The sequence below is a fragment of the Puntigrus tetrazona genome, chromosome 5, assembly GCF_018831695.1.
Source record: "Puntigrus tetrazona isolate hp1 chromosome 5, ASM1883169v1, whole genome shotgun sequence".
Classification (NCBI taxonomy): Eukaryota; Metazoa; Chordata; class Actinopteri; order Cypriniformes; family Cyprinidae; genus Puntigrus; species Puntigrus tetrazona.
Genome location: NC_056703.1, coordinates 11,136,133 through 11,152,700, shown reverse-complemented (window position 1 = coordinate 11,152,700; position 16,568 = coordinate 11,136,133). Strand labels below are relative to the sequence as shown.

Genomic DNA, 16,568 nt, shown 5'->3' with positions numbered 1-16,568 from the left:
TATTTTTCCCTCATGTTTTTTTCTGATGTGAATTGAATTTTGAAAAGGGATTAAAATGTTTGCCAAAAGGTGGATCTGAACCCAGGTCGGAGCTAATATAAATAGCCGCTGCCAATAAGGCAGGCTTTTGGTGCTTAAGGCTCGTTTTCACTGAATAGTATAAACAGACAATTCGCTTTTTTACACATTTGAATGTGAAAGATGTGTTATGATGACACTCTCGCTCTGCTACAGCATTATTGGTAGATCACATACATAGATACTGAATGGCTGATGTTGCTAAATGGCATGCAATTAGTTGAGCGTGTAAATATTTGGGACCACGTAATTCAACGAAATAACACTGTTTTGGTGTTGTTTGGATATTTTAATAATATATATAATATATTTCCATATAAAACTAGGAGTATTGTTTAACAGGTTTAACTGCATTCGCATGGTTAACTGACGGTTAGCGGTTTTAACGCAGGTGTACTAGGGGCTGTGTTGCCCAAGCATAAATTACAACAGCAGAACAACAAACACACATCAAAACAATACTTCAGTAATAACTGATTTCCGGCGGTAAATTTGACATGGGTCGCTCTTCTGACTGCTTTTATCAGTTTCCGATGGCTCGGAGATGTTGCTCCCTTGTCAAAGACCTCGGCTGAATAAAAAACCCAGAAAAAGCGGGGAAAAATCCCGAATCGAACTTTGGCTTGATTTTGTTCGAAATGACGTCCTTTCAGTTCGTTCTTTGATTTTAAGTATTCAGCCATTTTCCATTGTGGAGGACAAAGGATTTTAAGACATTTGTCCAGGCTTTAAATTCCACGTATGTTCTCCTCAGCAGAAAAGCCTTGTCCAAAACAATTATTATATATAACACAGTGTGTGCACTGTGGCAAGACGGGGTCAAAAAAAGCTTTAGCAGTTTGCCTTTCAACTGCTCATAAATATCTGTCACTTGTCACTTCGTTGAAAACTGAGATGACATCTTGTCTTCTGGACTGTTTCGAGTTTGCAGAGAGACGCGCTGTAGAAAACCTAGCAGAGGAGCTACTAAGAGTGCAGTGGACACACTGCCCATGTCTTGCACACACAATAAACCTAATGGTTAAAGAGGTTATGAAGGTGGTAAAACCAAATGTGGACAAAGTGAAGGCTATTGTAGTTTTTTTTCACAAAAGCATGGTTGCCACAAGCTGAAATCCACACAACACCAGATGGGAATGCCAGAGCTAAGGCCCAAACAGGAGTGTGCTATACAGGGTGGAACTCAACATTTTTTATTTTTTTAAAGAGCTGAACTTCCCATCACTAGCTAAGTTATGAGTGTGAGTGAGTGAGTGAGAGAGCGAGTGAGAGAGTACATGTAAATTTCCTCACACGCTTGTGAGAAGTCAAGCTTTTTTTTTTTAAAGTTGACATTACAGATAAAGTTGTGAGAGTAGCCCTGTCAGCATTAGTGAGTATGTTGACGAGTATGTGCTTGCGTTAATAAATTCTTTTTGCTGCAAAATATGTGAACGAGCTATCATTTTTATGAAATTTCTTATTATATTTATTTGTTTGGCCAGTGTCATTGTGGGGTTTTGGTTATTTTGCTGTTTTCAAACCTTTGAACCCATTTGGCGAAGTGATATGGAGCTGTAATTAGATGAAAGTGCTGCCTGGAACTACGTTCTCTGTGTGGTTCCCCGAAAATAAATGCACACCTTAGAATGTTCGTCAGCCAATCAGATTCAAGCATTCAATGACCCCCCTAGTATAACATGCCCTTATTTCCTAAGCAAGCCAAATGTAAAATGAACAAATTAATAATACATGCCAATGCAGTTGAATCCTTAATTCTGATTAGACAGTAGTTCCTTGACCAAACTTCATTTCCATAACATTTTGCCAAATTACTACTTGCTACATGGCCAAAAGAGAGCAAATGCTTGTAAAAACTGTCAGATCTATATTTAAAAAAAACCTGTAAAAGTGAAGTACAGGTGTGCAACAGGAAGATTGAATTGCAGGAGTGGAAGGTTGCATTGCAGTTTCAGGACTACAGTGCACACCAGACATTGTGATAGATGGAAAATATTTTACAGCAAACATTACAAAAACAACAAGTGTGAAACAACATAAGTCAAAGGCAAAATTACAGCTTGTGGGATAATCAATGAATTGGACTTTCACATTACTGTTTTTAATCTAATTTGAATCATGTATTATTATTAGTTATATTATGTTTAAAGTCAAATGTACCATAATTATATAACAAGTAGCTACATTTTAATACATTAATGGCTTAAGAAATACATGCTTACAAGTATTACCGTTTGGGTGTTTACAAAAGTATTGTGTGTTTTCTCTATTTTGAGGTAAATGCATAATAAAGAAAAACATGTACTGTAATATATTTTTTGCTGAAAACAAGTAAATTATCCAATTAGAGAGAAAACATTTTACTTGATGCCAAGAACAAGCCAAATAAATATTGTCTTAAGGATGTTAAACCATTTGTTTTACTAGAAAAATATTTGACAAAAAGGATTTGACATTCATGATTGATTAAAACTGTATTGTCTTTTAGGTGGATGTCTCTGTTGAAACATAACTCACTTCATCACACTCATTTACACAATCATGTTTTTAAATCACATTTACAATCTACAAAGTTGTTTTTTTTTCAGAAACAACAGTTGTGTTTGCCCATTTTTCCCCAAAAGTAAAGATTTTTTTACTTGTGAAACTCAACGTGTTAATGTGGATATAAACTCTTTCAAAAGTGCTACAAGTTTGGACGAACTTCAGCATTGTTTTTGGAAACATGAGAGAAGCGAATTATTTTTACTCGGCCTGAACTCATACTAATGTCCCGCCACAGATATTCAGGTGAAAGCAGTTTACTGGGTTTGTTATGAAGGAAATACTTGTTCAAGTGGGACTCTTCATGCCATATCGCCTCAATGGAGTTTGCGATGTCAATGTTTATCTGCTCCCGACAGGTTTTGGTGAGATGATGCACATCTTTCAATGAGCCGCCGAATGCAGCGCCAGTATAATAATAATCACCTTCTCCAGCTGGAATGTATGCCTGAGACTCTGGTCTACGCTCATATGTGAATATAAACCTTGGAGCATCAAAGAACCAGGGATGTATCACACCTACCAGACGACCCAAAGACTCCACTCCCCAGCGGCCATAGAACTTTGTATCGACATCAAGGCAGAAGATGTAGTCTGCCTCACTGGCCAGTTCATTCTCTATTAGTTTCTCCAGTATTTTCATCCTGTTCATACTAATATCCTGCCATCGGTTCATACTTGGAACCTTCTTTACCGTCAGGTAATGTTCTTCACCTAGTTTTACATTAGGAACTTCCTCTGGTTGATCTGTAAACAGGTAGTAATGCACATGAAATCCAACAAAATAATGCTCCTCTGCTGATTCCAAGAAATCTTTAAGAAAACGTGTATATCTGGGGGGGAAAAAAAAGAGAGGGACATATTAAAAACATATCAGTTACTGACCTCATATGTTTTGAAAGAAATGTATATCTTTTTTAAGGAAAGGCTTTACATTTATCAAAACAGTAATATATACCAATATACATAATAAATTATATATATATATATATATATATATATATATATATATATATATATATATATATATATATATATATATATATATATATATATATACAGTCATGTGAAAAAATTAGGACACCCTTTGAAAGCATGTGGTTTTATTGTAACATTTTTAATAAATGGTTATTTCATCTCAGTTTCAACAATACAGAGAGATTAAAGTAATCAAACTAAACAATGAAAACTGAAGAAAAGTCTTTTCAAGATCTTCTGTACATGTCATTCTACAAAAATGCCTATTCTAACTGAGGAAAAGATAGGACACCCTCACATGTATTCCCTCTTAAATTGGCTCAGATCTCACACAGGTACATCACACCAGGTGCACATAATTAGTAGATCGTTACTCTGCATGTTGAATGAGGCTTGCCCTGTTTAAACCTCAGACATTTAGTTTGGTGTGCTCCTGACTGTTGAAGTGAGAGTGAGCACCATGGTGAGAGCAAAAGAGCTGTCAGAGGACTTCAGAAAAAAGATTGTAGCAGCCTATGAGTCTGGGAAGGGATTTAAAAAGATCTCAAAAGATTTTGAAATCAGCCATTCCACTGTCCGGAAGATAGTCTACAAGTGGAGGGCTTTCAAAACAACTGCCAACATGCCCAGGACTGGTCGCCCCAGCAAGTTCACCCCAAGAGCAGACCGCAAGATGCTAAAAGAGGTCTCCAAAAACCCTAAAGTGTCATCTCGAGAACTACAGCAGGCTCTGGTTACTGTTGATGTAGAAGTACATGCCTCTACAACCAGAAAGAGATTGTACAAATTTAACTTGCATGGGAGGTGTGCAAGGAGGAAACCTTTGCTTTCCAACAGAAACATCAAGGCCAGACTGACATTTGCCAGAGATAAAGTTGACAAAGACCAGGACTTCTGGAATAATGTTCTTTGGACAGATGAGTCCAAAATTGAATTATTTGGACACAAGAGCAGAGGACATGTTTGGCGTAAACCAAACACAGCATTCCAAGAAAAGAAGTGGAAGTGTGGAAGTGTCATGGTTTGGGGCTGCTTTGCTGCAGCAGGACCTGGTCAGCTCACCATCATAGAATCCCCCATGAATTCTACTGTGTATCAGAAGGTGCTTGAAGAACATGTGAGACCATCAGTTAGAAAATTAAAGCTGAAGCGGAACTGGACCATGCAACATGACAATGACCCAAAACATACTAGTAAATCAACCAAAGATTGGCTGAAAAAGAAGAAATGGAGAGTCCTGGAATGGCCAAGTCAAAGTCCAGATTTGAATCCCATTGAGATGCTGTGGGGTGACTTGAAAAGGGCTGTCTGTGCAAGAAACCCCTCAAACATCTCACAGCTGAAAAAGTTCTGCATTGAGGAGTGGGGTAAAATTTCCTCAGACCGATGTCGGAGACTGGTAGATGGCTACAAGAACCGTCTCACTGCCGTTATTTCAGCCAAAGGAGGTAACACTCTCTATTAGGGGCAAGGGTGTCCTATCTTTTCCTCAGTTAGAATAGGCATTTTTGTAGAATGACATGTACAGAAGATCTTGAAAAGACTTTTCTTCAGTTTTCATTGTTTAGTTTGATTACTTTAATCTCTCTGTATTGTTGAAACTGAGATGAAATAACCATTTATTAAAAATGTTACAATAAAACCACATGCTTTCAAAGGGTGTCCTAATTTTTCACATGACTGTATATATATATATATATATATATATATATATATATATATATATATATATATATACACATACACATATATATATATATATATATATATATATATATATATATATATATATATATATATATACATACACACATACATACATAATATATATATATATATATATATATATATATATACACACATACATACATTATATATATATACATATATATATTACATATATATATATATATATAAATAACACATACATATATATATATATATATATATATATGAACAAGACACTTTTATTAGTAAAGTAGCTTGCATGTTTCTTTCTACTTTAAATGTTTTGATCAATAATCATAATCTAGATTTGCTCTGTCTGACAGAAACCTGGCTAAAACCAGATGAATACATTACTTTAAATGAGTCTACCTCTCCAAAATTACAGCTATAAAAACAAGCCACGTCTAAAAGGTAAAGAGGCTACAATTTATAACAATATTCTGAGTACTTCTCAGAGGGCAGGCTTTAAGTATAACTCATTTGAAGTTTTGGTGCTGCATATAACATTGTCTAGAGAAACACATGTTAGTGATAAATTAAATGTCATGATTGTACCGGCTACTGTATATAGGCCTACAGGGCACCACATACATTTGATTAAAGAATTTGCTGATTTTCTAACCGAGTTACTACGGGCTGCAGATAAAGTCTTAATTGTTGGCGATTTTAATATCCATGTTGATAATGAAAAAGATGCATTAGGATTAGCTTTCTAAACATTCTGAACTCCATTGGGTTTAGACAATACGTGTCACTGTCAAAACCATACTCCAGATCTAATACTTCCACATGGAATGGATGTTAATTTGTTTGAAATTACAGACCAATCTCTAATCTCCCTTTTCTGTCAAAAATACTAGAAAAGGTAGTATCCTTACAACTATATTCATTCTTAGAGAAAAATGGTATCTGCAAGGAAGACCTGCTTCTTAATTTCTAGCGATTATTGTTGGTTTAATTACAGAGACCATCTCTGCATTTAATAACAAAGTGTTCAATCATTGTATTCTACAATTTTATACTGTTCAGTGCTTTGATACAATCTGTGTTGTTAAAAGCGGTATATAAATAAAAAGTGACTGATTGGTTGATTGATGTAAACCTTACCAACATTTTTAATTTTATAACATTCGTGGACATCACAAAATCTTCCAAGAACATTAACATAAAAAGTAATAAAATAAACTCCAAAGTAAAAGACATATTTTTAGACTCGGAGAAGTATATAACTTTGTTACTTTCCCAAAGCGAAGACAGTGGTTGCTATGGTGATGTTTTGTTGTTTGTGGATAGAGTCGATCACTGTGGAGTCAAAGGTTCCTTCCCAAACAATCGGGGCTAACCATGGTGTCACAGAAGCAACGTCTGTCCGACTATATTAAACACACACACACACACAAAAGCAAACAATCATTCAGTGACTGCAATTAAACATTGTTGTTTATACACATATACATATATATATATATATATATATATATATATATATATATATATATATATATATATATATATATATATATATATATATATATATATACACACACACATATATATACACACACACATACACATACATATATATATATATATATATATATATATATATATAAATAACACACACACACACACACACACACACACACACACACATATATATACATATAAACACACACACACACATACATACATACATACATACATACATACATACATATATATATATATTTGTGTGTGTGTTTACACACTGTAAATAATTTCCATGTCCATCCATACTTACCCCAGTTGACCTGTTAGATGATTTCTGCAAACCAAAATATAATTATGAATGGACTACATAACTCAACAGTCCTCACTGAACATTTACATGTTTTCCTGTAACCCAACTACAACAGCAGGGTTTAGCATAGTCAAACATCAGTCTCTTTCAGTATGTACTTTCAGTATGAATATCATACGTTATGCTTAATAATGTAATTACATGTTACACATCACCAGTATTTCAGAGCATACACACAGTTTGTATAAATGCTGGGTGAGGCTAATCTACAATTGTGTCTATTGTTGTCTATTTAATAATTGTGGTACACAATTTCACTGGTATGATTTCAATCAGACTAAAGCCTTTATATTGTGACATTTGAATAAATATCCTGCTGTTGGTTGGCAAGTGTGATAAGCACAAATTAGACACTGTACTCATACAATGTTGCCACTGGTTGATTTTCTTAAGTCCATGGTTTAAAACAATCTTCTCAGAAAGCTTTTTGATGGAAGAGGCCCAAAACAGAGCGGCATACCCCAAACAAAAATATAATACGGTTAGTTTTGATTGGCAGACCTGGCAACCCTGCCCAGTGTGGCTTTCTGTTTGATGTGTCTAACTAACCGGCTATCCTTTTCATTGTGATGATTTTTTTTTTAATTAGACTGAAACTAAATGTCTTGAATTTAGTCTACTCACCTAAACCAAATGGAGGTGAATCCCCAGTAAACAAGCCTGTAAAGAAAGATATGAAAATTTGTCACAGACTTTTTTTCCAAATGTTAAAAAAAGATTGTGGTCATATGATGTAAATGCCTCTCTCTTTAGAGTGTTACAAGCTATTGGTGCAGTAAAGAAGATCTGTAAAGTTTCAATGACTAAAGTCTCAAAACCAAAGAGATGTTTTTTTATATAAAAAGTTATGACTTGTCCACACTCCCTTAAAAAGGCTATGTATGGTTTCAATCACATATTAAAGTATTCAGTCATAGCATCTGATATCAGGATGGTTCAACTAAATTAAGTAGAACAGGGGTCTCATTTGTCAATGTGCGTATGCACAAAACCCTTCCTGCGTAAAACTTGACGGGAAAATTTGCGCACCTTATGAGCTCTGCTTTTGTTAGTCACCCAAAATATTAAATATCTACATGAAATATCTCATGGAGAGAAGCAGTGAAATTACATAAAATCAAGTTAAATCAAAAGTATATTTGTAGTGGATTGGCTTATGAGAAACATTTTTTTAGCGAGAACACTGATCAATGATGCGCACACACACTTTGATTTTATGGCGGAGACTGTTGAAGCCGGTGGCCGAACCGTGAAGTATCCGGAATGAATATAGCTTACTGTACAGCTACAGTAAGAATTTTTTTCACTGCAATAAATCAATTTCTACTAAAATGTGTTCACCTTATTGTAATGCTTTGCTTGTGGGTGTTTTCGGGGATTTATCTAAAATGTTCATATTAATAAAACCATCAAATACGAACAAGCTCTTTTTGCTCCACGTTATTTTTCTATTCGCCGCTCACTGCTCTCTCCCCATCAGAATAAAAGTCCTCATAACAACAGGCAATTAACATGGGGAGGGAGAGTATTTTCACAAAAATAAAACATTTTTTGCCCCCTTACACTACATCCACCTTCTGAAACAAAACGTTTCCTAAAGAAGACAACAAAATGATACATTTGTAAGACATTTAGCATTTTAAAACACAAAACACTTTCAGGTAGGAAAAAAAAAACAACCCCAAAGTTTCAACAAAAGCTAACTTTTGCAAAATACACAACTTCCATTGTCTTCATTTTTCATTAGTCCATTGTGTTTTCTACCATACCCTGAAAACCATATACTCAAGAATGTAATAGCAAATGGTAGGAAAAACAAAGAGATAAATAAACACAATATAATTCCCCAAATCTTATTGGAGGATTCACCGTCAGGAACGTCCTGACCTTGTTGCCGTTCGCTCTACTGGTTTTCCACAAAGGATTTCTACTGGCAATTCAGCTCTAGATCCCTCAGACAGTTCCCCCTGAACAGGAGGTAATGTAACATCCCTCACTGGCCTTGCTCGAATGGGTCTTACAGGCTTGGGTACCAAAGAATCTCGAAGAACATAAGGTCTGGACCCTGATAGCCCTGTAAGCGGAGGGCGTCCACTCTGAAGGAATATCTGCACAGGACGTTGTTCAGGGGACCACACAGATCAGTAAGGCTTTAGCCAGTTATAGTGAATCACTTTAGGCTTTGACCTAGGATCAAGCAGATCTATCACTTTGTACTTTGTCACCTGTTGAGGAATCCAATCTGCTCAAGACCCTGTATGATCAACCAATACGAGATCATCAGACTGAGAAGCTGAATGGCGGTCGTAGAACTGCTTTTGCTGTGCTCCAGCTGTCTGAATATTGTCTGCAATCGTATTAAATGCAGAATGCAATCAGCTGAGCATAGAATGTGCATATTTATTTGGTGTTCCTAGAGTAGCTTTAGAAGGTGCTATGGGAACACCCAGAAAAAAAAAATACATAAAAAAATCAGCAGAAATGTGGGTTTCTCGGCCATGCACCAGGAAAAAAGGTGTGCACACTCTGGGGCACTCCATGTTGGCCCACATAATCTTCAAACAAACTTAGCGACGGTAATTGCACATTGATCAGAAATTGCATATAGGTTGAGATATTTTGTAAAGATGTCCATTACTACAAGAACATAAAGGGATCTCTTTCTGAGTAACAGGCAACTCTATTAGTTCAGCAGAAAATCTTTTCAAAAGGCATGCTTGTAATTATGTTTTGCATTGGTGCTTGCTGATGAGGTGTTTGTGGTCTGCTTCACAGGCTTGACACTGAGCACACAACTGTTAATATCTCTAGACATGTGGGGCCAAAAACTCACCAGAGCACGCTGCAATGTCACTAAAATGTCCAGAAAGTGAATGAACATGCAAATGCTCGAACACTTTTGGCTGCAGTGCAGATGGAATTACAACTTGGTGGAGGTCTAACTTTATGGCAAAGAACAGAATCCACAAAAGTAAGCCTTGGGAACTCTTTCCAGAAATGCCTCAGTTGACTTGTAGTTCCTTTTAGCGTTGAATACGGAGGTCCCTTATATACCCAAGAAGTAGTATGTGGTTCAGTGATCTCAGCCTGTGTTGAAATGGACAGTCTTGATTGGGGAGGTAGTAGTAGTCTCCCTACTCTCCTTGTTAGGGCTGCGAGACATGGCATCTGCGTTGGCATGTTTACGGCCATGCCGGTACTCACTAGTCCAGTCACAGATTTCACTCTATAGAGCCCACCTTGCTCTTTGACCTGTTGGATCGCCATGCAGAACCATTCTTCTAAGGCTAAGCAAGGGTTTATGGTCTGTGATGATCCGAAAAGAGTGGCCCTTGAGGTACTGACGGAAATGGCGAATGGACCAAACGATAGCCCACAACTCCCTGTTATAGGTGGACCATCGTTTCTCTTAGGTGTCAAAACATGACTACCATATGCAATGACCCTTTCTTTGTTGTCAGCCTTTAGCTGAGATAAAACACATCCAATGGCTGTATTAGAAGCATCTGTAAGGAGTAAAAACTCTTTTGAAAAGTCTGGATAAGAAAGAATTGGAGCATGTTTAAGTGCATGTCGCAGGGAATTGAATGCTTCCTGTTCTGTCTCATTCCAAACAAACAACTTCCCTTTCTGAGATGGAGTGGCTCTGAAACTTGAGTAAAGCAATGAATGAAATGTCTGTAATATGAAGAAACATAAGAAGGCTCGAACTTCCATAGGACTTCCTGGAGTAGGCCAATCCTTGATTTTCGGAATATTCTTTCCATCTGGCTGAAGACCCTCAGATGATACAACAAGGCCCAGAAATGTCACTTATGGTTGAACAAAAGAGCATTTAGCTGGTTTTAGCTTCAGGTTTGCTGCTCTCGAATGCTCTCTCAAGTGCTGCATGTGCTCACTGAAATTCTTGCTATATACAATGATATTGTCTAAATATACAAGACATGTTTTCCAGGACAGGCTCTGCAGCACTACTTGCATCAAGTGTTGAAAAGTGGGCGGAGCATTGACTAGGCCCATCGGCATCACTGTAAACTGATACAACGAACGACCCGTGGTGAAAGCCGTTTTTTGGTTTATCTGCGTCATGAAGTTGCACTTGCCAATATCCAGATGAAAGGATATCCATAGTACTTAATATAGATGAATCTCTTAGTGCATCCAAGGTGTCATCTGTTCTAGGAAATGGATGGACATCCTTAATGGTGACAGAATTAAGGCCCCTATAATCTATGCAAAAACGTCAGGTGCCATCTTTTTTTTTTTTTTTTTTTTTTTTTCCCGCACCATAACTATAGGCGCAGCCAAAGGGCTATGACTGGCTTCCACAATGCCTTTTGCCAACATGTCATCCACATGTGTCTGAATCACCTCCTGCATCTGAGGGGAAGTGCGATAAGCACGTTTCTGTATGAGAATTGCACTGTCAGTATTGATTTTGTGCGTGACTATGTTTGTTCTACCAAAGTCTGTAGGGCTCTTACTATAGACGTCATGAAACTACTGTAACAGTGAATGCAATTTGTTCACCTGAGAATCAGAGAGAGCAGCCATTTGAGCTTCGCATTCAGGTGACACCTGTGTAGATGGGGCAGACACATTAAATACAACATCAGAGTGCTCAACAACATCATTTGATTTGACTGGAGTGAACTCCCCCAGTTGCATACCTGGTTGCAGTACAAAAGGGCTGTTAGTTGGATTCATGAGCCTCACTACAGTTTGACCATTTCAGCAATTGTAAGGGTGCGTGCAACTGCAATACCATCTAACTCGAATAGATATGGCTCAAACAACCCACAGTATCCATCTGCTAAACCTGCATTAACAGCAGATGGGACAAGTTGTGCTGTACAGTGCATCTCACAATTGGCTGGAATGGTAGTTGTCACAGTAATTTGAGCTGTACAGTGTACAGAGAGGTAAATTTAGATTTGCATAACAGCGGCAAAGTTTGGTCATAAAGGCAACATGTACATTTACTCACATTCAAGATTGCTTTGTGTTTCTGAAGAAAATCCCAACCAATTATTATACCCTGATTCACATTTCTGATGACATGTCATGTTGTAATATCGGTGTACCTAGTCTGGGAACTGTCACTGTTAACCTCAGATTATCTAAATTCTGACCAGTTACAGATTTTGACAGAATGAAATACTAAACCCAATGTCTATCATGATGTGCATGTCGCTACCGTCAACAATACCACTGATGTGTGCTGTACTAGTGTCCGTCAACCTGCAACCAGAGAACATCCATTCCGTGGACGTCTGGCGTCTGTGGTTGTCATCTGTTCATTGTCGTATGGGGATGGTGGTGAAATAGCTGATGTGTGCCCTGCCGCATCAGCTAAAGGAAGTTTCCCTAACGATAGCTGCGAAGATCTGGATAGACATTAGACAATGTCGATGTAATGACGAGTTGCTGGAAGCCATGGTATCCTGCCGTCATCCCCGTTGGTAATCCACGTAGTGGTCAGTGGCAGTTGCAGTGGAGTATCTTGAAAAATAGTAATCCTCAAACCTGTCTCTGCGATGCGGTGAGAAGTCCCCTCTGTCATTACGCTGGTATGTGTCATGCTGTTTTCTGTAATGGTCTCTGCAGCGGCTGGGAGATCTTCTATAGTTGTCAGGTGATGGAGAACGGTCAGCGGAAAGTTTGGTTGATAAACGACCATATGGTGCACTGGCATACCTTGTTAGACCAGCTTATCTCGTTGAACTATGACGACTTGGCGATGAATCTCGATGAGATCGGCCACGTTGATCATGCAGCTGAAGTTTCAGGGCTGATCCTTACTTAGATCTTTGACTGTGTTTGTAAGGTCAACAATGGCTTGCTTCAAAACGATAGTGTCAGTGTCAGAAAAAAACAGTATTCATACCTCGTGGCCGCACCGCACGCAAACTACCCAGAAAAACATTCCATTACCGCCGCCATATGTATGCATGTATGTATGTGTGTGTGTGTATGTGTGTGTGTGTGAGAAACTCGAATATCCGTCAAAACAGCACTGCCACCAGTGTAAAGCTTTACTTATGCGCTTGTGGGTGTTTTCGGGGCTTTATCTAAATGTTTATATAAATAAAACCATTGAATACGGATGAGCTCTTTTTCTCCACCTTATTTTTCTATTCACCGTTCTCTCCCCGTCAGAATAAAAAAGTCCTCATAACAACAGGCAATATAACATGGGGAGGGAGAGTATTTCTAACACAAAAAATAAAATAGTTTTTTCCCTCTTACATTATCAGCAAAACTGCATAAATGTAGTTTGATGTTAAACGGTGTCAATAGGATGGGTATACACATGGAAATAATTAGCATTCTGATATTTGGTTATTCTAGTTAACTCTTTATATTACTTACTCGTTCATTCGGGTGCTCATGTCGCTAGCAAGGATACAACAAGCTATCAATAATTATAGTCAGTAATTACAGAGTGAAACATAATAACAACAACATCAAATCTAACAATTTATTATTAGTCAGGTAAATATGCATTATGTCAATTACATAGCCAATTCAAACATATCAAATCATATTAATGCAAAATTTAATTCTTGTAGACTAAATATGCATACCTGACCTTATGAAATACATAGTATGGACTGAGAGACACACACACACACACACACACACACACACAACACCTCAGACTAAGACAGTAATTCCCCAAAAAGCAGACAGGAACGAACACTTTGACCTTTTGGGATGGATGGTAACTTGCATACAATACCCCGGGCGAGGGCAGACCTATTATAGTAATCAAATCTTTATTAGCTTTTAGTTTACGTCTATAGAAATAAGACCTTTGTACCAGTCACACTGAGATATTTCAAGTGATACCAGACATTATCACTTGATCACTGTTAGATTTCTTGCACTGGCATTTTTATGTAATAATTTTAAGCAGACTGATTAGAAGGAAAGATGGGTGGAGGGGTCCTGCACCTTCACTCTGTGGGGCGTCTCAAAGATGCCTGAATGCGTGTATTATATGATTCTCAGGAGATCAAATTATTCTTGGTTCTTTCATCCTTACACCTCCTTTTGCCTTTAAAACTTCACAATTCTTCACGGCATGTATTCAACAAGATGCTGGAAATATTCTTCAGAAATCTTGATCTATATTGACATGAAAGCATAATGGAGTTGCTGCAGATTTGTCATATTCATTATCCAAATTGCTCTTTCCAACACATCTCAAAAGGTACTCTATTATAAATCTGGTAAGGTCATTTGAATATAGTGAACTCATTATGTATAAGACACTTCACCAATTGACCATATCTACTGGCAGTCATTGAATGCGCGTAAAGTCCTTACGCATATAAAATAAGACATGGCTAACTGCATTTTAAATGGACAGTAACAAAAAACAATAACAGTACAACCGAAAAGTATTCAAGATTACTAATATTAAATTAAATAAATCTTCATGTAAACTGGTTGTTTTGTTTTTTTTATCACTAAAGTTTGGGGCAGTCTGTTCAATTAGCAACTTGCTAACTGAACAGACACAAGCTAATCAAGGACAAGTCAAAATGCAGAGAGAATCAGAAAAACTCATGCATGTGATGTATCTTTGACATGGGAAAGACAGTTTTATATCCAGCTTGTATCAGCTTCAGAGGATTCAATGTTTAATGTGAAAAAACACTTGAGGTAAGTTGATGTCAATTTTTTTAAAACGGGTTCCAACTTTAATGGAATTGACATGCTCTCACGTGCATGTGAGACATTTGTGCATATGAGTTCTAGGCTATATATGTTTATAACAAATGGTAACATGAGAAAAGAAAGAAAAGTGTGTCTCCTAAAAATCAGCATGAATGCAAATTAACCCCTGCCTTAAGGATTCTAAAGTACTTAGATCAGGTGTTCTAGGTCCTTGGCTCAATACACCTGCCTGGATGTTTGTAGCATGCCAAGAAAAACCTGAATAAACTGGTTCTGCAATGTTTCATTGGGATTGGAGCTAAACTCTACAGAAAAGTGAGCAGAATTAGATACCCCTGACTTACTTTAACCCACTTGAGTAATTAAATCAAATATATTCCTACGTGTAACCTTCCCAAACCCTGTTTGAAATGAAGTTGCTACCATGTGATTAGCTGATTACATGAAGTGACCTGGCAGCATATACCTCAATATGCCTATGTAAATAGATTCACAAGTGATAACTTAATTAACATTCCAAATCCAAATGAGTGAAAAAACAAAAATCAGCTACACAATATTAAAAACGTTACACTTACCCACTCAGTGATAAGCCAACAAACATTCCAAGAAGGAAGAAAAGAAAAATGTGACGGAGTCGCATTATAGTAATATCAGCTTGGTCTTGTGTCTGTACTCACTTGGTGGACTCAACTAGAAAAAGAGAGCGAATATATTGGACATAAATCACTGTGTAGTCATGGTGCGGAAGAGATTTGAAAGTCAAACACATCATGTAAGGGAGGGGCTTTCCATTAAGACAATAACAACTCAACAGCCCATGACTGATCTGCATCCTTCAGCACACCAGAGTAGTCTAACCGGCTTTTAAAAGGAAATTCCGCACAGGGTATATGGACCAGGCGCTGAAATATTACACAATGCATGAAAAACTGCTTTTGGGTCTTGAAACACCTTGTTTGAGGAGCCAACCATAATTTTCTACCCGCAAACATGTGAACGTTAATTAATGTCTAATTAATTCTAAAAATAAATGAATAAAGAATAATACTGTCGATCTCAGTAAACTATGAATATCAGAAAACGGTACCTAATATGTAACTAGTAGCAAGTGACAGATTAAGACTGCTTGGTTTTCTATACTTCTATACATAACTTCCCACAGACTAGGTTACTAGTATCTCTAATGCTATAAACAACAACAAACAATCGCATACTAGTCGTAATTTAACAGGATTCTTTGAGAGTGCGGCGTTCTAGTTTTTATTCTAGTTGGGAACGTTTCAAGTCGAGTCAGTGTGGGGAGAGTTATTTAATTATACTTTGAATAAAAGGTGTATTTCGTTCTCTTACAAGGAACAATGTAAAGTTCACCGTTTAATCACTGTCCTGATGCAAAAACGGCAACAAACGCATTTGCGACAAAGAAAGCGTTAATGATCGCAGCACATTGTTAAAAATCAGTTTTATTCCTAACGTTAAGTTCTGTCGAAGACTGTGATGAGATGCAGTTTTTCCTAAAACAAACTAAGAGGAACTTACGCGTTATCTTAATCTTGTCGTGCTGCACATGTTCGTAAAACCACCTGCAACCTGAAGCGATGACGTCGACCGAACAAGCCAATCAGAACGAAGTCATGATTTCAAAATAGGGCTGGTTTTTAAACTACATGTAAGCGCGTGGATTGTTTTTGACTGGGAAATTAAAAAGAAA

At 37.2% G+C, this 16,568-nt stretch overlaps 1 protein-coding gene across 4 annotated transcripts; it reads right to left on the bottom strand.

The window, feature by feature from the left end:
- Positions 1 to 2,475: 2,475 nt before the first annotated feature.
- On the bottom strand, positions 2,476 to 16,478 carry LOC122346180 (histo-blood group ABO system transferase-like). 4 transcript variants are annotated; one of them, XM_043240867.1, is made up of 7 exons: positions 16,397 to 16,478; positions 15,433 to 15,547; positions 11,699 to 11,746; positions 7,793 to 7,828; positions 7,109 to 7,132; positions 6,567 to 6,701; positions 2,476 to 3,455 (listed from the first exon to the last, which is right to left on the bottom strand). In XM_043240867.1, exons 2-7 carry the CDS (start codon positions 15,495 to 15,497, stop codon positions 2,765 to 2,767), a joined length of 999 nt encoding a protein of 332 aa, XP_043096802.1. In that variant the 5' UTR covers positions 15,498 to 15,547; positions 16,397 to 16,478; the 3' UTR covers positions 2,476 to 2,764. The 4 variants fall into 4 exon arrangements, with proteins under 4 accessions (XP_043096802.1, XP_043096804.1, XP_043096803.1 ...); XM_043240869.1 differs by lacking the exon at positions 11,699 to 11,746; XM_043240868.1 differs by lacking the exons at positions 7,109 to 7,132; positions 16,397 to 16,478 and having other exon boundaries at positions 15,433 to 15,615.
- Positions 16,479 to 16,568: the final 90 nt, after the last annotated feature.

Excerpts from the sequence above, each read along its gene's own strand:
- LOC122346180 (XM_043240867.1), bottom strand. The coding sequence starts at position 15,497 with ATGCGACTCCGTCACATTTTTCTTTTCTTCCTTCTTGGAATGTTTGTT. Across the intron at positions 11,747-15,432 it reads GTTGGCTTATCACTGAGTGG|GTGTCACCTGAATGCGAAGC; the intron begins GTAAGTGTAACG and ends CCATCTACACAG. Across the intron at positions 3,456-6,566 it reads ACTGTCTTCGCTTTGGGAAA|ATATACACGTTTTCTTAAAG; the intron begins GTAACAAAGTTA and ends TTTCCCCCCCAG.